General features: G+C 50.1%; 8 protein-coding genes across 8 annotated transcripts; 4 read left to right on the top strand and 4 right to left on the bottom strand.

Moving 5' to 3' along the window:
* Window positions 1-563: 563 nt before the first annotated feature.
* On the bottom strand, window positions 564-1,677 carry IAR55_001441 (uncharacterized protein; the record flags this gene model as incomplete). The annotated part of the gene is made up of 3 exons (XM_066944568.1): window positions 564-800; window positions 872-993; window positions 1,053-1,677. 3 exons carry the CDS (start codon window positions 1,675-1,677, stop codon window positions 564-566), a joined length of 984 nt encoding a protein of 327 aa, XP_066804491.1.
* A 411-nt stretch (window positions 1,678-2,088) lies between these two features.
* Window positions 2,089-3,704, top strand: IAR55_001440 (S-adenosylmethionine decarboxylase proenzyme; the record flags this gene model as incomplete). The annotated part of the gene is made up of 3 exons (XM_066944567.1): window positions 2,089-2,402; window positions 2,533-2,759; window positions 2,842-3,704. The coding sequence occupies 3 exons, from the start codon at window positions 2,089-2,091 to the stop codon at window positions 3,702-3,704; spliced, it is 1,404 nt and encodes a 467-aa protein (XP_066804490.1).
* Window positions 3,705-4,269: 565 nt separating this feature from the next.
* Window positions 4,270-5,059, top strand: IAR55_001439 (uncharacterized protein; the record flags this gene model as incomplete). Its single annotated transcript, XM_066944566.1, has 4 exons — window positions 4,270-4,390; window positions 4,574-4,601; window positions 4,720-4,792; window positions 5,027-5,059. 4 exons carry the CDS (start codon window positions 4,270-4,272, stop codon window positions 5,057-5,059), a joined length of 255 nt encoding a protein of 84 aa, XP_066804489.1.
* Window positions 5,060-5,392: 333 nt separating this feature from the next.
* IAR55_001438 (uncharacterized protein) lies at window positions 5,393-7,455 on the bottom strand (the record flags this gene model as incomplete). Its single annotated transcript, XM_066944565.1, has 3 exons — window positions 5,393-6,018; window positions 6,163-6,294; window positions 6,357-7,455. The coding sequence occupies 3 exons, from the start codon at window positions 7,453-7,455 to the stop codon at window positions 5,393-5,395; spliced, it is 1,857 nt and encodes a 618-aa protein (XP_066804488.1).
* A 1,795-nt stretch (window positions 7,456-9,250) lies between these two features.
* Window positions 9,251-11,347, bottom strand: IAR55_001437 (uncharacterized protein; the record flags this gene model as incomplete). Its single annotated transcript, XM_066944564.1, has 6 exons — window positions 9,251-9,498; window positions 9,608-9,905; window positions 9,971-10,433; window positions 10,483-10,719; window positions 10,793-11,003; window positions 11,164-11,347. 6 exons carry the CDS (start codon window positions 11,345-11,347, stop codon window positions 9,251-9,253), a joined length of 1,641 nt encoding a protein of 546 aa, XP_066804487.1.
* A 384-nt stretch (window positions 11,348-11,731) lies between these two features.
* Window positions 11,732-12,432, top strand: IAR55_001436 (uncharacterized protein; the record flags this gene model as incomplete). Its single annotated transcript, XM_066944563.1, has 3 exons — window positions 11,732-11,809; window positions 11,877-12,031; window positions 12,192-12,432. The coding sequence occupies 3 exons, from the start codon at window positions 11,732-11,734 to the stop codon at window positions 12,430-12,432; spliced, it is 474 nt and encodes a 157-aa protein (XP_066804486.1).
* Window positions 12,433-12,711: 279 nt separating this feature from the next.
* IAR55_001435 (protein PNS1) lies at window positions 12,712-15,511 on the bottom strand (the record flags this gene model as incomplete). Its single annotated transcript, XM_066944562.1, has 16 exons — window positions 12,712-12,796; window positions 12,857-12,903; window positions 12,962-13,025; window positions 13,083-13,122; window positions 13,174-13,239; window positions 13,299-13,400; window positions 13,611-13,662; window positions 13,719-13,744; window positions 13,814-14,005; window positions 14,075-14,206; window positions 14,260-14,426; window positions 14,488-14,560; window positions 14,618-14,635; window positions 14,690-14,768; window positions 14,823-14,889; window positions 14,985-15,511. 16 exons carry the CDS (start codon window positions 15,509-15,511, stop codon window positions 12,712-12,714), a joined length of 1,737 nt encoding a protein of 578 aa, XP_066804485.1.
* A 989-nt stretch (window positions 15,512-16,500) lies between these two features.
* IAR55_001434 (uncharacterized protein) lies at window positions 16,501-19,597 on the top strand (the record flags this gene model as incomplete). The annotated part of the gene is made up of 9 exons (XM_066944561.1): window positions 16,501-16,821; window positions 16,889-16,992; window positions 17,056-17,186; window positions 17,259-17,424; window positions 17,550-18,105; window positions 18,176-18,450; window positions 18,514-19,079; window positions 19,154-19,258; window positions 19,326-19,597. The coding sequence occupies 9 exons, from the start codon at window positions 16,501-16,503 to the stop codon at window positions 19,595-19,597; spliced, it is 2,496 nt and encodes an 831-aa protein (XP_066804484.1).
* Window positions 19,598-20,641: the final 1,044 nt, after the last annotated feature.

Here is a 20,641-nt window from a genome sequence, read left to right as displayed (position 1 = left end):
CCACCAGATGAGGAGAATGTCGGATGGTCGCCTATCATCTGATCGATCTGATTGCTCTCACCTATATTGTCTCTTCAAAGAATCTTGTCGTCTATCGTGTGATTGCCCACCCGCTACACGATACCATGAATAATAAAAAAAAGAACAAAAACGAAGTGTGTGTGGATGTGGATGTGGATTTCTGAACTCGTTTCAAGTTTGGTGCCTGAACTCCTCCAAGTCCGAATGAGGGAAAAGCAGACGCCACCCTCTTCAACACCTGGATGCATTCCAACGACCTTTACCTGACGAACACCCTGAACGTGTTCGTAGCCTGCTATGACCGCCAGGTCTGTACGAGTCCCCGGATCTGCTGTACGCACAATTGGACATGATTCTCAGCAGCAAGTGACGTGAAGCAAGACCAGAGTAAGCTCGATAAGCCGACACTCTCGGCGTGGGTCTTACATGATTGTTGCCGGCGTCGATCTCCGACATCTCCAGATGAAGCTGCAGCTGGTTCAAGTAATCTCAATAAGGAAAGCTCCTAGAGGATCATACAAGTCCAATATCCCACTAAGCATCTATGACCCCTTTTTAGCATCCAAGATCTTTTTCGATTCTTCTGCCCAGTCCAACAAAGTCGTCACGTCCTCGCCGCCTTCTCTACCGCTCTCACTGGCATCATAAGAGTCGGCCACGCGTTGGAAGACCTGTGCGAGGCCCTTGTACGTATCGGCAGGAGAGGGTCCGTCTTTGGGGGCGGTGGGAAGCAGCGACGCAGTGATGAACGCCGAAACTTCCTCCATCTCACCGACCCACTGTGAGTTCAACTTTGTCCTCAGCAAGGGTTCGGTCAGAGTGAAATACCAAGGAGAATAGTTAAACTCACGCGATAAGCCTTGTTGACACTGTCTGGGAACGATTTGGTGAAGCCTTGTAATAAGTCAGGCTTGGCTTGAGCCAACAGTTCCATCAGCGCTTTGGCTGTGCCGGGGGAATGCGCTTGCGCGGCTGTATCAATAAAGGTCATATTCAGTTATAGATCTATCTCGAATTGTGGATCTGCTCACCAAGGACTGCGACGGAAGCCAACCCTATCAAGCCCTTGTTAATCCCACCAAAACACATCTTGAGCGCACTAGCTCCTCCCACTCCCGCGCCTTCCAGAGTCGGCACCTTCAACCCTTTTCCTTCCCCACCGCCCGTCAGGACTTCCGCAACCTCCTTCATCTTATCTTCCGTTTCTGGCGCCGCAGACAGATACAATTTAGGAATGGACGACCCATCTTCTGTGGCTGGCAAGCCGAAAACTCCTCCGTCGATGAATGGGATACCATGTTCCTGCACGATCTTGGAGATCGCCGCGACGGTATCTGGCGAGATGGCATTTGCATCAAGATATATTGGCGGATCTGAGCTGACTCGAGTCACAGTCGGTAGGACCGAGACGATCTGTTTGGCGAGTGTTGTTGCTGCTGAAGGGGGTAAGATGGAGATGATGAGATCGGATCTCGAGACGAGGTCCGGCAAGGGGACGTTTTGTAGTCCGCAAGAAGTAGCTCTATCGATGGTCTTTTGTGATCGACCGGTGAGCGAGGTGAGTAACGTCAAGTGAGGTTGACGTTGATGGAGGACTCGGGCGAGAGAAGATCCCATCGCTCCGGGATAGAGGAAAGAGATTGTCGTTATCGCCATTATGAAGCTCAGACTGTAACCGGTCAACCAGCTGAGTGGTGTACTGACTATGAATCTAGGTAACTATGATGATATACGGGTTCTCTGCAATCCCATCAGGACTATGGATCGGGTGGTGTAGAACGGAGCATCCAAACTACTGAAGAGTATCCGGAATGATATATGGCTTTTATGACGCTTGACCGACCCGTTCCAGCCCGCGAGTTGCCAGGGACACGAGATGTATCACGTGACTTTTCTTCGAATTTCGTTGTAACTGAACATGTTGGTTGTCCAACGATAGATTTCTTGTCCCATACATGGACATACATTTACACACACAGACAGCTAGACCACATTCATAGACTCACTTCTCGTTCCCTTCCCTCCTCTCTCACAGTCACCGACGGACGAGGGTGACAAGACAGAGAAATGACCACTAACGACCCGACTCACCACGACGAGGTCATCGTGCCTTCTTCCGCTCCAGCAACGTCTCCAGGACCTTTCGAAGGTCCAGAAAAGCTACTCGAAGTATGGTTCGCACCTTCCCTCGACCAACTTCCCGATGTGCCCGAGTCGAGTTTGACGGGAGGACTTCGAGCGAGAGCAGCGAGGGAGGAAGGCGAGAAGTGGAAAGGGTTGAGAAGGGTGCCCAGAGAAGTGTGGGAGGAAATGTTGGATATCGTCAAATGTAAGGTGTTGAGTGTGGTTGAAGGTGAAGAGTTGGATGCGTATCTTCTCAGGTAGGTGATAGTTTACAATTGGAAAATCGCAACATCATTCTTCATTTTTGACTGGCTTTTTCAATGTCACTGCGGTTTCCCTTGCTCCTTGATTCAGATTGTGAAGCTGACAACGGTTCCTCCCCTCCAGCGAATCATCACTGTTCGTTGCGCCCCACCTCCTGATCCTCAAAACGTGCGGGACAACTCTCAACCTCTTGGGACTTTACCGCATCATCGAGATCGCTCGAGCGTACTGTGGCTACACCAACGTCTGGCGATGTTTCTACTCCAGAAAATCTTTCTTCTTCCCCGAGCGTCAGCAGGGTCCACACCGAGACTGGAGGGACGAGGTGGACTTCTTGGACAAGGTCTTCGGTGAGTTGCGTCACTGATATCAGCCTTGTGGCCCTGAATGGTTTGCATCGGTCTGTTGACTGACTGATCTTTCGTATCACAGGCACCGCTGGATCTGCATACACTGTTGGACCTATGAACCGTGACCATTGGCTTCTCTACCTCACTTCACCCAACACACAACCGCTTCTTCCCTCCGACTCCTCGCCCTCATCCTCTCTTACGATTGCTCCTCCTCCTCCTCCTCCACCACCACCTACCGCCATACCGCCTACCAAGTACCAAGATACCACACTGGAAATCCTCATGTCTTACATGGATCCCGCTGCACGAGAACCCTTCTTTCATACAGGGAGCCAAACCTCTTCCACGCCAGGACACGAACTGGGCCAGATCATCTCGTCCAAGCTTGGCATAGACGAGTTGTTCCCCAAAGAGGAGACTACCCTCGACTCTTTCGGATTTGACCCATGCGGATATTCAGCCAACGCAGTCATTGGAACCGGTATGCCGGAAGCGTCTCACGTCCCTGGCAGACCTGGTGGAGGATACTTCACCATCCACGTCACACCTGAAGAAGGATGGTCATACGCTTCTTTCGAATGTAACGTTCCTCTCCCCATAACTTCGACCTCAACCAAACCGCCCAGGGTGGACGGTCGTCCTACCCTTCAGAGACTCATTCGAAACGTAGTCGGGATCTTCCAACCGTGCAGACTATCGATCACCCTTTTCGTCTCGACGACCGCCTCAGGATCAGGCGATGAGACATCGAGTATTCTGGGCGCGAGCGAGATCGAAACCAGGGCCTGGCAGAGTTTCGGGACGGATCTGCTGGGAAAAGATTTCGTCAGGAAGGATAGGATTGGATACGAATTCGATGGTTACGATCTGGTCTTCGCTTGCTTTGAGAAGAAGGGCTGGGTGGAACCGAAGAGGGAGAAGATTCCTGAAGAGGTCTTATGAGAAGAAATCAGGTGGGGAGCGGAGGCGAGACATATCGGACATTATCCGTGAATTTTAGAGCAGAATAGGGTGTTCAGAGGATTTTTAACGCGGCGATAGTGTTACGAGTCTCGGAGCAAGTGTGGGGGATTATCGCGAACGAGTCGCTCGTGAATGTGGATGGGAGGACTTTTGAGAGATTCCTCTGACCGCGATGATGGCCCGTCATCAAGGATGGCGACCAAACGAAACAGCCGTCGAGCTGCCTGTTTATAGTATGATACATACTTTGGTGATCAAGTATACCTTCAGTAGTTCCATTACATACCCTTCTCACCGCAGTATATATATGTGCGTGGAAAGTTTATCCTTGTGCGAAAAGCAATGTGCAAACCTATCAAGATATCCATCTGCCTGCATCCTGCTAGCACTTTGACACCAAAAGATGCAGTGAACGGGATCAAATTTGTTGGATCTCGCGTGGTGGTCAATCTTCTCCTGCTGCTCCTCTCTGTCTGTGGATTTCTCCTGTACTTTCAGTCTCAAGCATATATCAAGCAACTTACAAGCGCGGCAAAAAATCACGATGGCAAGCACTATCCTCCCCCTCGAGCTGGTGGACAGATGTATCGGATCACCGATCTGGGTGTTGATGAAGAACGAGAGGGAATTCACGGGGACTTTGATGGGCTTCGACGACTATGTCAGTGAGTAGATTTTCTCATCTTCTTTCGTCTGACTCAACCTCCTGGCCTCTTGTGAGCGAAGTGTTCCGTCATTATCTGCGATATTCGCTACCTGAGCAGTTGACAATCAGCGATGCTGCCTTGCTGTCCTTTTGTCTACTGCAATGGCGAAGCCAACTGACTGTTACCTCTTCCAAAAAACAGATATGGTCTTGAAAGACGTCAAGGAGTAGTGAGTCACTTCCTTCTGGTACACTCCCACTCCCACTCCTTGAACATACAAAGCTTCGAGCTAGATCTACGTTCAAGCTGTCATAGCTGATACGTTGCCAATTTCCCCGCCTCTTTAGCGAAGTCACGCCTGCTGGAATCACCGAGACAGAACTGGGTCAAACGTTATTGAATGGTAATAACATTGCGATGGTGGGTCGGATCTGTCTCCAGTCCCATCTCTGGAAACTCCTACAAAACTCGTACCCTCTGCGCTTCCATTGTATCCGTCTAGGATATACCTCTGTTTTACTTCCACCAGACCTCGTCTCTTCCTCCTGTCCTTTCCTTCTGATTCAACGCTCGCTTTCTCTCTCGGCTCACGCATCGACTGAGATCTCCTCCCATTATATCTACTAAGCACTGACATCGATTCCCATCACGTAGTTGATACCCGGTGGTCAAGGTCCTAGAGCGTGATCCATAGTGACGAAAGAATGGCAGAAGAAAGACGTGTACTTTTACCCCCTTAATGCAAAGCACGATACCCCCTCCGTCCCTGCTAGGCTATTCGGGATATGAGCTTTTTCAACCTCGATCTGCTCTGGATTTGCATTCTTCTAACCCTGCCCCGCTTTGGAATCACTGACTCTCGAATAACATGCTAACGCTGTCGATCGGTCTTCACGGATCCGACCAATGTTTCTAAGCCAACACCAATACAACATGCATCTACTCCCAAAAGGCAGGAGCCAACACTATCACTGTCACTTCCAGTATTATATAGTTCGCGAACACAGTTCCAAAACCGAATCACACTACAAAACCAAGACCTTCCACCTCGACCTCCTCTTCTTCCAGCACGACATCTTCGTCCACAATCTTCACGTTGTCCACTTTCGACCGCTTGTCAAAGGTATATCCATCCAAAGCCACCGCCTTGACACCTTCTCTTCTCGCGACTTTCAAAGCTCTCATCCTGCTCAAGGTGTCATCTCTCTCTTTCTGCCAATTGTCCAGTTCGCCTCCCTCTGCCCCTTCTCCCGTGCCGTTCGAGAGATAAGATGATCTGTGGACTGGCGGTGGGGGCGGACCAGGTTCATAATGGATGAACTCCAGTCTGACACCTGCCTCTGCGCAGATGTCCCTGATAGGAGAATGCGATCGAGTGTTGGTCATTCGATGAGTGTAAATGACATTGAGGGGTGAATCGAAGACGAATTCACCGCCTAATTGGAGGAAGTGGCCCGGGTTCCTCAAGGGCATTTTCGTTGCTCGTTTGATCGTTTGGACAGTCGATTCCATCGCTGATTGAACGAGATAATCACCCTTCTCCTCTTCAGGTCCGGAGTCGCCCGTTTGACGCGTCAATCCCAATGCTCGATAGAGTGCAAGTGTCGGATCGGTATACATTTTGAACGGACATCGAAATGCCTTGTCTGTAAAAGCGAAAACGGAAGCTGTCGTCAGCTTATGATCTTCTTCCACTTGGTATTTCGGATCAGTGACAGGTTGGACCTGATGTTGGAGTTGAGGAACAGATTCGGGTTCGGGTTCAGAGAGAGAACAACATGGAAACTGACTACGATAACCATCCAACATCTTATCTGAACCATTTCCAATGATGAGCAATTCGACATTCGCTTTTTCCAAAGCGTCAACCGAGACTTCGCTTATGATGGAGTTCATATATTGAGCACAAAGTGGACAGAACCCTGCGACAAGTTGGGATATCAGTAATGCAATTCTGATTGATCGAGGTAGTTCAAAGACTCACAATGTCTTATGAAGACGACTATCGTTCTCTTCTTCCCATTCACCAAATCACCAAATTTGACCCTCTCTCCATGTTCGCCAACCACCTGCAAGAGACTCGCCTCGAACAGCTCTTTCGCCGTTGGAGGTCGTCTCTCGTCGAACCTTTCCTTCTCCTTTTTCTCCCTCAGCTTCTTTTCTGTTCTGCTCTCCTTCTTGTTCTTCTTGCCAGCTATGGTCTCCGACATCTCAACCTCATCCATGATCGACCACGTCCCGCAATTATCACTGCCATCCCTTCCGATCCCGCACGAGGCGGACGAAGAGGAGACGGACCCTCTAGTGGTGAGGAATCGAGAAGCGTGGGAAGGCGGTGGAGTCTGGAGCTGAGTCGAAGTGGATCCATTTGAAGAGGACGAAGAAGAGCCTTTACGAGAAAACATGTTGGGTCGAAGAGACAATTGCGAAGTGGAAGTGGATGACGGTCCGGAGATACTGCCCTTTTTGATCGAACGTTTTTGTGGTGGCTTCGAGTCAGACTTGAGGTTGGGGTTCGGGGTGTAAAATATATTCTGACTGAAAGTGGAAGACCCAGAACCGGAATTGGATCGGGTTGACAACGGCGCTAGCAGTAAGCCTGAACTGATCGGTTCAGCTACAGATAAGATGAACTGGTGTCCTTGTTGTTGTTGTAGTTGTTGTTGCTGTGCCTCGTTGGCATCGGCAGGAAGTCCGATCGTTTTCGTTAGAGGTGAGACTCCCTCACACGAGTGGTGGGTATCAATACCGGCGTCCAGCGGATTCCGCTGTGAAACGAGATAAGAGGATGAGGATGGGGAAGGTGAATTCGATTGAGCCAGGTTCTCCAGCGATTCCGTCAGAGCGGGCGGTAATTTCCTCGATAGTCTTCGCACGGAGTTCACGCTCGGTAAAGTCGATACGGAAGCTGAACGGAGTGGGGGAGGTGTCGTTGACGAGGACAAGGAAGAAGGAGCAAGAGACTGAGATCGTTGTCCGAGAACGAGATGATCGAGATTGAGAGAAGATGAATCAGCATCGAATGCAGCAGCTTGACCTGGGTTGTTGTCGTCAAGTATAGGTGGCGAAGACGTTGAGGACATCGTGGTGCGGTCGGGTAGGGGGGCGGGGGTGAATGAAGGTGATCGACTTAGACCAGGGTACAGGAGGTGACAATCTTTTTGAGTGTAATATATCTGGAACCGACCCTGATAGCTATAACTTATATATATATCCCTTGGGGTTTATAACCGTTGGTCGTCTACTAGGGCAATCAAGAGGGACGGAACTGTTTCAGATCACCTGTCGAGAGGATTTGCGCGAGAGCCTTTGGCGTTGAGAGATCGAGGCGGTTCTGAACGTTGTGGGATGGGACCAGCTCGAGCTTCATCAATCAGCAGGGCAAAAGGCGACGAGAGTCTGAGCGATCGATGTGTCTAGGTCGAACTTGACGGATAGAGCAGTTTATGGCTACAGTTGTCGCTGTTCGATGTGCGTTGTAAGAGAATGGTAGAGATGATAATGAGAGGCAAGGGGGAATGCGGTCAGAGTTCATGTGACAAATGTCTCGATCTATTCATTTATCGTTTCTATTTATCTCATCATGTCCATCTTTTCCCAGACAGGAGAGGACGACATGGCATCATAGCATGTTCAGCACCTGATCCTGATCCTGATACATCTGGACCTGGTCCTGGGACCTCGTACCACATTCAATTTCATTTAGACTAGAAAGAGGAGAGTCATACTCGCCATCGCATCGATAGGATCGTACCGGATTGGCTTTTGACGAGCCTTTCTCTCTCTCTCTCTGTCTTGACCTCGTGTATGAAATGATATATGTATGTATGGAGGCGTTAGAAGGCTGGACAGGGCAAGACTTGGCCTCCTTTTCCGTAGAAGCAGCAGCAGCAGCAGCAGCAGAGGAAGAAGAAGAAGAAGACGGCGTATGGGACCACCAGCGTGAATGAATGAATGAATGGGTGGTACGATCCGATACAATACAGAGGAAAGTGATCTAATTGAATCAATTCAAATCATCATCATCATCATCATTATCTCGATCGGAAAGACGTGACGTTACCGCTGACACGGTGGCGTCACTCTTAAATGTAACTGATGTATTTACAACTTGTCACCCGTCTGTCACTTCCATAGTGATTCCTTTTTTCTCTTTCTTGTTTTTGGGAAGGAACGACGGGAACGGTTGTTCTACTTTTTTAGTCTTCCCGTGATTCGGGATAGCAAATCAATCGAATACTGACGTCCGAGAAATGCTCCGTGCTGTTAAAGGCTGGACCACATATGCTGCATAGTTACCCCGGACTACAACTGAGGAACGAGTTTGGCGATTGATACAACGAATGGTCTAGGTCACACCCACTGAGTACTCACCCGATCAAGTGGCTATGACGTTTCAGATGTCAGACAGTCACAGTAGTACTTCTCTGGTATCTAGTGGTACAGGTGCAAAAGTCTCGACCGCAGTCGAACATGCCATCTTACACGTGTGAGGTGAGGCAAGAACCACCACGGCATTCTCAAGCTTTTGGCCTCCTCTGACGGTGGCATCTGCTTGGCTCTTCGTTTCCGCTTGTTCTCAAGATTTCGGGCGGGCCGATTCGCACAGTCACAGTATGATAGAGTTCTTTTCCTATCGCGCCATAGGCACCACAATCTGTCGCCATACCTAGAAGCTTAGTTCACATACCCTAAAAGCACAAAGTCGTGATCTGCTATGAACCAGCGTCAAAGCATAGCTTACAGGATTAGGGAACACCGAGACAGTCTCATATAAGAGCCCGGCATGCCATCTTCCATCTTCGGCTGTGACGCAGGCTACATACACACCAGACGTCTGATCGTATCACAACACACATGCTGTGTGACACCATTCGCTCATTTCCAAGCCTCATCATAGCCCAATGCACTCCTATCCCAATCCGCCTCTTCCCCTTCTCCTATCTGAGCCATGATAGCCCCGGCCGCCCGTATGAACAAGCTCCCATCCACTTGACTCATCCCCTTTATGGTTTCGTGAGTCTGCCCACCGGTGAGATACGAACCTATAAAGTTCCCGGGCGGAGTGGCGCCGTATAACGAAGCAAAATAAAAGAGGGATCGAATAGACTTTGGTACGTGTGAATCTGATATTGGAGTGTGATTAGCATATGCTCCCAGGCTGGGAGATGAGGAACAAGGTGTACAAAGCGGATTGGCTGGCTATGTAGGTTCGATTGACGGGACGAGACTCACCTGGATACGCGAGACTGCTTTCTACAAGAGACAGCCATGCATTACGGTTCTCATTATTTTGGGGATTCCCCAATGCTTGCTGTCTGTCTTTCAACCTTCTGAGTCCGACTGCGGGGCTCGACGTGACAGGGAAGTCGTCGTAAAACATCAGAAGCTGTGGGTTGAGATGCGGTCGACCTCTTGCTAACGCAGTGTGAAAGACTGCTAAGAGGTACGAGCGAAGCAACGTTCGTCGTTGAGGAATGGTCATTTGAGGAAGATAGGAAGGAAGGAAGATTGATGAAGTGAGAGCGTGCATCTTCGCCATCCACGCACTGTCAGCTTCCCTCGATATCGCGGACGCCTAACTCTATCCTGACTCACCAGGAAGAAGTCTACTCTGGGTGCATGTCCTTGCCTCCCTGTTCCGCAAGCAAGGAGAGTGACAAACACGGCTATCTCTTCGTACTTCCTTTCCCATCCTGCCTTGCCATCTGCCAACTCATCGTCACTTAGACTCCACTCGTCCACCAACCCCCTTAGCGCTTGTGCTCGGCCTTCCTCAGTCGCCGCGATCAGTTTATCGTTGATCATGGAGTCGGTGTCATACTTGGGAGGCGTAGTCTTCGATGATGTAGTCAGAATCGCGTATATCTCGAGAATAGATCGACCCAGGCGTGGTCCGCGAGGTGTAGAGGCCTGAAGAGTGTCTTCGCTTGAAACGTCTCGAGCTGGACGACGGAGATGTGCGGTGGAAAGGTCAACAGGTCGGGCCAGCTGTTTAAGGTACTCAGGAGTGATCAATCGTCCTATGATTTCATCTTGATGCACGGCGGCTTCCGCGAGACTGCGAATGGTGAATCAGTATTGATCAACTATGTGAATCCGTTACTGACCCTTCGGCGAGAACCACTCTGTCCCCGAACTCCAAGCCGAAACCAACATGAATGAAAGGGTGCAAGACACCTCCCATCAACCTGTCCAACATATGTGGCGGCTGACATTCCTCCCCACCGGCAAGCTTGAAAGGCTCCCAATTTGCTTCGGCAGAGAAGACGTATTTCTCGACGGTGGCGAGCGAGCCGAGACGATCTATCTCTTCGTGGAAGAAGACAAGATATCGAGAGTAGTTCCTATAAGCCAAAGATTGTGAGTGTTATGACTTGGAGTCCCTGTTCGAGACTGTATGATAAAGAACCAGTTTACCCTTTCCAACCGATATATTTCCTATCTCCCCAATTATCTCTATCAATCTTCGCTGGAACCTTACTCGCATCAACGTCTTTACGATCCGCACCACGTGGATCTAGAGAGACGAGGTGATCTCGATCGTGTATCCATGTATCTCGTAGCGCTTGGGGCGGAGCACCTAGGGCATAGCGGGTGAGAACGGAATGAGAAAAGTGGTTGTGTGCGACTGCGAGTGGAAGTCAGGTGAGTTGGGTGTGTAACTATGATCGGACCGAGCAGACGGTGCGGAGGCATTGTCTGCTCTCGTCAAATGAAAGGCAGAGTACAGGTATCGGCAGTCTCAAACATAACGAGGTTATCTCCGAGCAAGACATTTCCAGACTCACATCTCCTCGACTCATAGATATCATACCCCCTATCATTCTCCTCCAAGACTTCTCTCACCGTCTTCGTACTTTCCCAAGTAACACCTGGCCACTTCCAATTCAGCAACTTTGATGGGCCAACGGTACTATCGGGAAACTTCTTGGCGTAATCTGGGGGTATTTTGGGACTGTTGCCGGAAGACATGGTTCTGATCGATGATTGTGCGGGAGAAGACGTGATCTTTGAGATCCTGTTTGGGCTAAAGGTGATGTTCTTGGGCTTCGATAACGAGCTCCGAAACGAGATACCCAACATCAAGGGTGGGAAAGGGAGTAGTGGGCGTTGGCACCTTGTCTGTGTTCATGACTGCGATTGGAAAGAAACGGAAGTAGATGAGGTTTGGCAACGCCAGCAGAAAGGTGGACGGACGTGGTCGGTGGAGGGGGTTTATCAGGTGACAAACCGGAAGCGTGGGTGATGTCATACTCTGCAGCGCGTCCGCATATATTTCGGAAGGATTGTCACTAAATTTCCAAGTGTATCTCTTCCTGTACAGTCGTTCCACCTTGTTTATATTCCAGCCACGCCATGGTCACCCAAGAAGAACGTGTACAACCATCTCAGATCAACGGTCAGCTGACTTCAGCACAAGGTGTTGTGGAGCAGGTGGGTCCTTCTTCTCCGAGAAGACAAGACTGTCATTGCCTATACTCACACGACTTGTCGTCTTCAGGCAGTCGGATCAGTCCTTCCTGAAGCCTTGGGATCGGCATCATGGCTCGAATCAGGAGCTGAGCTCCAGAAGCAGGGACAAAAGGAAGTGGAAGAGGCGAAAGCGCAGAAAGCCCTGGGAGCAACGATGGATTCGGGAGTCGCAAAAGCCAAGACGTGAGTTGACTCAAGAGTTTTTACAACCTTGCTGCAGATCCAGTCATACTGGAGTGAGGACGAGAGAGATGGGCAGTGACGAGTGACGTTGTATCCCCCATTAATCCTCCTCCCTCCTTCCCCTCCTTTATTTGACCACCGTCTGACCCCCACCTCACAGAGCATTCGGCTATCTCACTTCAGACCAAGAAACTCAGGACCAGGGCAACCAAGAATCCCAAAAAGCGCAAGCCGATTACAAACAAGCCACATCCGACAAACCGTTCGATATTCCCGTACCTTCTGTGGAAGGGATGAAGGGGAGGTTGGAGACAGTCGAAGGGATGATCAAGGGGGATCAGGAGAAGCAGATGGAAGGTAATTTGAGGGTAGAGAAAGCCGCTTGGAAAGATGGGGTGTAGAAGATAAACTATGATAGAGGAGCAATGAACATCTCGTAACATCAATTACCATTGTGACATTCTGGAGCGTTGTTCGGGATTGGGACACTGGTCGCGCCCAGATATACCCCTCGCAAAGTCAACGTCCGTATGCATTGCAAGTGTATGGCAATAAAGATTATATGTGTATATATCCGCATCATCTTCTCCTCCTCGACCCCTGTGTTCTGTGTGTTCCACTTGCAAAGTGGTCAAACTCAAGTCCGTAGCGGACCCATATCAGATAGCCTGATGAAGCGCTTAATGCCTCGGGACACCCTCCACCACTCGAGGATAAGTCTGTCGAATCATCTCGAACAGTGCCGGACTTCGCTCGGCGAGGACCCTGCTCACGCAAAATCTTGTCAGTGCCCATCACCTGGCAGTATTGGTACTTGTAACTCACATAGGGTCTTCACCAAGACCAACGAAGATGGTCGACACTCCCGCATCCTGTTCTGCTGTCAGCTTATCACTCAGAGCAGGGATATCTGGCGTTGCCTGGACGTACGATAGCGCTGCTGATACATTGACCCTCATTCAGACCGATGAGGAATGAGAAGAGAATGACAGGACTACATGATAGAGATCAGCTTCTGCCAATTCGCCTTGCAAAAACGGAAAAAGCTTACGCGGAATATTGACCGTCAGAGTTGTACGATGGGTGGGTGACTATCAAGTCGGTCAGCAACCACCGAAGGTTAGGACAGATAAATCTCTCACATCTGAGGTAAAGATAGCCAAGAACCGCACACAAGAAACCGTTGACATATGCTCCCCACATGAGGGCTGTTAGGAGCACGATGATGTCAGCTACAACGACGCCCGATGGCCAAGCTTCAACCTACCAGTGCCAACGAGTGAGTCGTTGACCAAAGCATCGACACCTCTGTCCTTGAGAAGGGTCCAAGTGTCCTTTGCCGCAGGGATATAAGACTTGCCGTAGAGGGCTATGATAATAAACAGTCAGCTTCATACCGCTTGGATCTGATAAAAGCTTCTCACAAATCTCAATGCTGTGGTCGCAAAGACAAGAAAGGTTAGCACGCCACAGACATCTCAGCGCATTATTCTGTCCGAAATGCTACTGACTAGGCATCTGCGAGTGAAAGCTGATCAGCACTGAGCATCTTGGCCAAGAGACCGGATGAACAACGCACATTTGTTGAACCACTGGATCATACCCTCGATGCACCCAACGCAGCATTGTGCCTGTGGACTGCATCAGTGACTTGGCCCTCTCCCTCCAAAGTCAACATTACACTCACACAACAAGCAACAATGGCACCAATAGCTGTGAGATGCAGAATATAGTCAGTATCGCATGACGACATGGACATAAACAGGACACAAAGTCACTCACTATCTCCTTGGCCCGCCTCGTACTGTTGGACAGCTTGCAAGATTAATCTGATCAATTCCAGAATCGTCACGATCAAACTACCGAAGGCGATGGACCCCAGCGACAGAGTAGAAGATCGAATGAAGGCCTTGAGAGTTGCACGTTTGGGAAGCCCAGTACCCTCTGGTACTCGTGGGCCGTAGTAATACCAACCTAACGGAGTCATATGGTGTCAGCTTCGAACAACTTTAAGCAGCGCGGTCGAGATGTCTTCTGACTTACCTCCGAAGATACCTCCTGCCAGAGTACAGAGCACGACATTTGCGACGACTTGAGATGTCCAGAGATAAGCAAAGGTGGAGTAGAAAATCAGACCAGCGACCTTGGCAGAAGAACAGCTGGTGCCAGTGCAAGCTGTAACCGAAGGTTAACTTATATTTGCAATCGTTTTGGTATTCATCGCTCACCTGCACTGCCTGGAGTCCACTTGACGTAAATGGCGATGCAAGTGAAAGAGTACCAGACCGATAGTGCAGCTTGGAATAGAAGACCGAGCAGGACGACAAGGTATACCGAGGGATGATGCTTGGTGATATCGATGGTGACTTGCAGCAGCAATTTAGCGAGTGGAATCCTAGACGGCCAAGTCTTAAGTCAGCGCCACAGCTATGAACACGTTGCTGTGCAGAACCCACCTCTTGCGCATAGACCAGTAGAAGAATACAGACAACAGGGCAATAACCAGGAAGATGATTGCTCCGGACCAGTCTGTGTAGTAAAATTAGCTTTCATACAGTCACTGATGTCTGCAGTGCAGGTGCTCACATTTGATGTAGAAATAGTCTAAAGGACATCGTCAATCAGCATCGACAAAGCAGTCGAATCATCACGACTCACAGATGCAGATACCGATATTGAGCAGGACCGATAACGCCAAAGTGACCTCGATGATGATCCTTGTGAACGCCCGAACGAGCTACACGAAAGGAATGATCAGTACGGACACTACGGTGATTTTAGTGCAACTCACCATGAGATACAGCGCAGCGATGACGAGACCTAATCCACAGACCACAAGAAGAAGATAGACTGTGTGACTAGATGATGTTTCAGCTTGTCTTCCATATTGTGATCGAACGCAACTTTGGAGAGTTTTCAAGAGGTCCGAGTATATTGGAGGGATCTCACTCACTAGTCCAATGTCACGCTTGTTCCGGTTCTACCGATTCCACTACTTCCAAATCCACCACCTAAACCGTTGACGTCGACAAAACTCTTGATCGCAATAGCAGAGACCACCGCCCATCCAGCGATCGCCGCAATGAATAAAGCCAACGGGATCGGGTCGTTCAATCTCTTTCTGGGATTGAGTCTCTGTCCCGTCTTCTCGTCCGCTTGCGAGAACGGCGCAGTATCTTGATACTGGTAGTTCGGTTGCCCGTTCGTCTCCGGATTGGTAGCTGCATAAGGTTGAGAAGGTTTCATACCATAGTTGGTCGGTTGAGGTGGTGGTCCTCCTGGGGGAGGTGCATATCCTTGTTGTTGTTGTCCATACGGTTGTTGCTGTTGCTGTCCATACGGCGGTCCTGGTGGAGGAGCATAAGCTGTTTGTTGACGATCTTGGCCATACGCTTGTGCTGGTTGTTGAGGGTATCCACCGGTCTGTTGCTGAGGATACCCATTATCGTTTCCTCCTTGGTAATACTGGGCAGCGCTCATCGTCGATACAGTCTATTAGTGCAGGTAGTGGGCGAGATGCCAACAAGATATGCCACCTGGGAGTACGATGAATTAGAGCTACAGCTGTCAAGGAACAAAAGATGTCCCGTTTCTTTTTTTGGCCGGATTCCCGAGTCTGAGCGCTGCTGTATGCAGGACAAGTCGAAACAGATATCAAAGAAGCCTCTTGTGTTATTTCCGAGTTATGGCTTGTGACTTATAGCTCTGTAGTGGTATGAAAATCGCACAAACAATATAAACAATCATGTACTGTCTCTCTGTTCTTGTGTGGTAGGATGAAACGGAATTGCATCAAATAGAGTAAGTCAAGGTAACAAACAATGACCTCACACAAACCTAAAAAGGGAGGACCGTTCCTGCGAAACCGATCGCCGTCATATGCCACATCGCTCAGACCAGGTATCATACAACATAGATAATCCCGAAACGCCGACTCGAGCGACTGTGAGTTGGCACGCCTACTACTGGGTTGTGCGTCGGTGCGCGGTGATCGCGTGTATGGCAAGCTAGCGGTTGAGTGTGGATGGATGGAGGATGGATGGATGACGATTGAGCAAGCCAAAGCCGTCTGCAGTAGTTGAGCGAACGAATGAATGGCGAGACAGACAAAGATACAGCGGTATATCACACATCACCACCACTATATACCAGGTCCAAATCATCACGCGACATCATCTGCCCGAACACTGCTGTAGCCCAGATAGCAAAGAAGAAAAAAAAAAGCATTGCATACCTTTACCGTCAGAACAACGCTTGCTCCGTACCTCGTCCGCTGGCTCTCTCACCGACCTGATCGACATTCGACGGCGGGTCGCGTGTGCACAGATAACTGCAAATATCAATCAACTCTGCTCTGACCCACACACGACTCAAACGAACCTCCCGAATGATATCAGCATTTTGATAGAAAGATACCCGAACCACAAACCGATAGGAGGGAGACATAGGACCATCCTTGACCCGTCACGATGTTGCGAGGATATGTCAATCAGGGTTATCCACCTCAAGGATATGCCCAGCAACAACAGCAACAACCATTAGCCCAATCGTCGCCTCAATTTCAACAACGCGATCTTCAGAGTGTACAACAGCAGCAACAACAGCAGCATCAACAGCAACAAGGGGGTGGACCGCAGTCGGTGAATGGGACAGCGGATGGAGGCAGTGGGAGTGCTAGTGCTCCGGGACAAGAGATGAACCTGGCCAGCGTGTTACACTATCTTCAGAGCGAGTGGAGACGTTGGGAGAGAGACAGGAACGAGTGGGAGATCGAAAGAGCAGAGATGAGAGTGGGTTGATTGTCGCGCAGCGGGGTCGAAGGGCACACTGACAAGATCGGCTATCGTCTGTTTGTAGGCGAGAATTGCCCTTCTCGAAGGCCAAAGGAGATCAGCTGAAAACCTCAAAGTCGATCTGTTGAGAAGAGTCAAGATGCTGGAATTTGCTCTTCGACAAGAAAGGTGAGCTGTCTCTCTTCTTGACGTCCGCTCGATACAACAACTCACAGTCGTTTCCGTCATCAGGACCAAGACTGTCAGCACCGGTAATCGACCGGCTGGGATTCCACCTGCCCGTTTGACCGCCTTGCAAGATGAAGAAAAGTCGACTCGGGACGACAAGGAGGGAAGTGGCAGCGAGGGAAGTCAAGAGGACCGTAAGTCGATCTGCTCCACGGACTTTGAACATGTCTACTAGAAATGTATAGCTGATCAACACCTGTTTGTAGCGTCGGAGAAACCGCCAAAGATGAATGGTATCCATCCCGCTGCTATGGGCAAGTCGTCAACCGTTGCGTTCCGACAACAACAACCCGACTCGACTGCTTGGAAGAATATTGGTTCGGCTCCGAGAGATCCCAAGAGCAGAGCGAGAAGTCGAGAGTACCTCAAGCAGTATGTCTAGGTTCATTCTGTGGTCTTCTGTCCCCCCTTCTAAACCAGTAGTAGCTCGCCGTCCCACTCGTCGTCCTTCTCGCACTGATCAGTTGGCTCGAGCTGATATGCTCGTGCCCCGCCAGGTGTCTTCAAGAGATAACTTATCTCACTTCTCCCGGGGCTCTCAACCCTCTTCCTTCTCGCCCACCTATCGATCCACCTTATCCGCCCATTGATCTCAATCTCAGCGATCCTCAAGCCTCGACGTCCGCTGAACCTCAAGATCGTCCGCGAAAATCAGTGCCAGAACAAGTAATCCCTTCCATGTTCCCTCATCCTCGAAGTGATGACACCAAGGATATCGCTTCCGATCAAGGTTTGCCTAACGGCGTGGTGAAGACTGAGCAGATGCTCGCATCTTCATCAACCTTGGTAGCTGAACCTAAAGCGTCTTCCCCTCCCTCTGCTCCGCCAGCGATGTTGAAACCTGAATCGTATGCCATGGCGGTGGAAACGACGGCGAGACCACCTTCTTCTCCTGCACCTCGAGTGTTGGGGCTTCCTGAGACGAATGAATCTGGAGAAGTAGCCAATGGAATCGATGACCCTAGCAAGCAAATTTTGACGGCGATCTATCGACCTGACAGCAAAACCGCTTGGCGCGAAGAGTTGCGAGCAGCAAACGAGATGGCGGAGAAGGTGAGGCATATTCACTCGTTCAAGTCTCACTAGTAAGAACGTCAACTAACGGGATGTGACCAAATCACAGGCTAAGGACAATCGGGGTACCAAAAGCTCGGACCAATCCTACGAGGATCAACTGGCAAGTCTGACCCTTCCCTCTTCCGCGGAGGAAGAAGAGGTTGGTAAAACGGATGAGGCGATTGACAAGGTTTGGACGTCGAGACGGAGTTTGAAGTCGCACCTCGATATCGTGAGGGCAATTGCGTTTGCGCATGGTCCAGGTGTTCTTCTGGCCACTGGAGGCGACGATTGTACAGTCAAGGTGTGGGCTATGGATACCAGCAGTATCATCTCGCAAAAGTGAGTGACAGCTTCAACTTGAGTGCACCAAAGAAGATCAGGCTCGCTGACCATCACGCGCAGGTCCAACGCTACCGAATCTGAACCCATCATCACCTTCCGGGGTCACACTGCTGCTGTGACAGCTATCGAAATATCCTCAATCTTGTCGACAATCTTTTCTGCTTCATTAGACTCTACCATCAGGCTATGGAGACTACCTGCGCACAATCACGACCCTTACGCGACTTATGACCCTTCCTTCACCTTGCAAACGCTGATCGGACACACGGATGCGGTATGGGACATTTGCTTGCTTCCGCACAGAGACAATCAGGTCGATGGCGGGGCCACGCAGAAGAGAAAGGGCAGCTCAGGCAATGTCAACGGACCAACCGCGAACGAGGGCAGGTTGGTCAGCGCAAGTGCAGATGGGACAATCAAGCTTTGGGAATCCAAGCCGTCAGGTTCAGGTTGGTCTCTGGAAGGAAGCTGGAGTGACTTTGGAGAAGGCGTGGTTCCCACCTGTCTGTCGATATTCAATTTGGACTTTGGGAAAGTGTTGGTTGGTCTGTCAGACGGGTCGGTGAGACTGTTCGATTTAGACGAAGGAAAGGAGGTGCAGGTGTTTGGCACCAATACGAGCGAAGGTGAGTGTCACTACGAGCAAACAGATTGTTTGATCCCAGGCAAGATACTGATATGAGCACTGCTGTCATCTCAGACGGCGAGGGGTCTCAAGTCAATGCGATTCTGAGCCATCCTACACTGCCAGCGATCATCACGGCGCACGAAGATGGGCACATCAGGTTCTACGATGCAAAGTCGAGTAAGTGGTGTTTCGTTTACTAAGCTCTCTAATGCAACGGGAAGCTGACTTTGATCTTCGCACTCAGCCTCGCACGCACCAACACATACGATCTTGGCCCATCCGGCACCGGTCACGTCTCTGTCCATCTCACCTCTCTCGCCCACTTGCATCTTGACCTCTTCGACCGACTGTACGGTCCGATTGTGGGATCTGGGAAAGAAGACAAGTATACAAGACCTGTCTGGACATCGTGGCAGGAACGGCGAGGGTGTGTGTGCGGTGGCTAGCCATCCGGAATTGCCGGTGGTCGGGACTGCGGGCGCAGATGGTGTTGTGCGATTATGGGGAGCGGGATGAGCGATGGATGCAGAAAGGCGGAGTGAGGATCATGTCTCAGAGCATCGAGGCGTTTTGTCATGGGTATTGGAACTCAATGTGAAAGGCGGCATGTGAGAATGAGCCAGAGCTGGACGCGAACGGGAGGCGCCGAGAGCAAACGATGAGGATTGGAGAAAAGTCAGATGTCATCATTCTGACTGGATGACAGGGTTGGGTCCATGAACATGAAAGAATAACGAGATCAATCTGAAATGTAGAGTAGAGTGGGTTGGACGAGAGTCAAGTGTGCATACATAGCATATATCGTGAACGGAGCAGTAATAGTGGTCACTCTGTCATGAGTTATCTTCCATATTTTATACGTGTTTTCTATACATTCGAGATGATCATTGGTGTAAGTCGTCACCACTCGGAGCACTTGGTCCTGTTCGCAGCGATTTATCAGAACAGATCTCTACTGACTTGTTTTATCTTTGTCCTTAGCCTGCAGCTCCATCAAGTGAGCGACTAGTGAGCGACTGACAGCTCCTGCAAGCCAGCAAAGTATAGAAGAAGACGAAGAGCGTCGACCGCCTGCCGTTGTCCGAGCGAGAGGTGCCACACTAAAAAACGCGTCTATAGTCATACGGTACGTTATTTCCCTGAAAAGCAGATGTCCGCTCTTTCACTTCTCTGCGCGTGGCTGGCTTTTCCCATTTTTGTCCTTGTTTCTTCTCTCTTTCACCCTCTCTCTGGATTCGTTTCCCTGCAAGAAAGAACATTACTTCTACCTCATTTGACCTATCTCTCCTTCTCGTGACGTGTCAACAATCCTTCCTGTCTCCTGTCCCCCCATCCAATCCATCCATCCATCCAGACCTACCGACCGATCATTCATCGTCAGAAAACCGTGAAGACGCGCTGGACGCTGTATCTCGTTGATCGGCGCGAGAGGAGATTATCACCCAACTGTGTTGACATCGACTTTGGACTGGATAAGATAGGATAAGGATATTCCGTCATCGCCCGATCACATACCTTTGTCTCGAGAGAGAGAGAGAGAGAGAGAGAGACGAGTCAGTC

This window comes from Kwoniella newhampshirensis, chromosome 3 (assembly GCF_039105145.1).
Source record: "Kwoniella newhampshirensis strain CBS 13917 chromosome 3, whole genome shotgun sequence".
Taxonomy (NCBI): Eukaryota; Fungi; Basidiomycota; class Tremellomycetes; order Tremellales; family Cryptococcaceae; genus Kwoniella; species Kwoniella newhampshirensis.
This window is presented reverse-complemented; position numbering and strand designations above follow the sequence as displayed.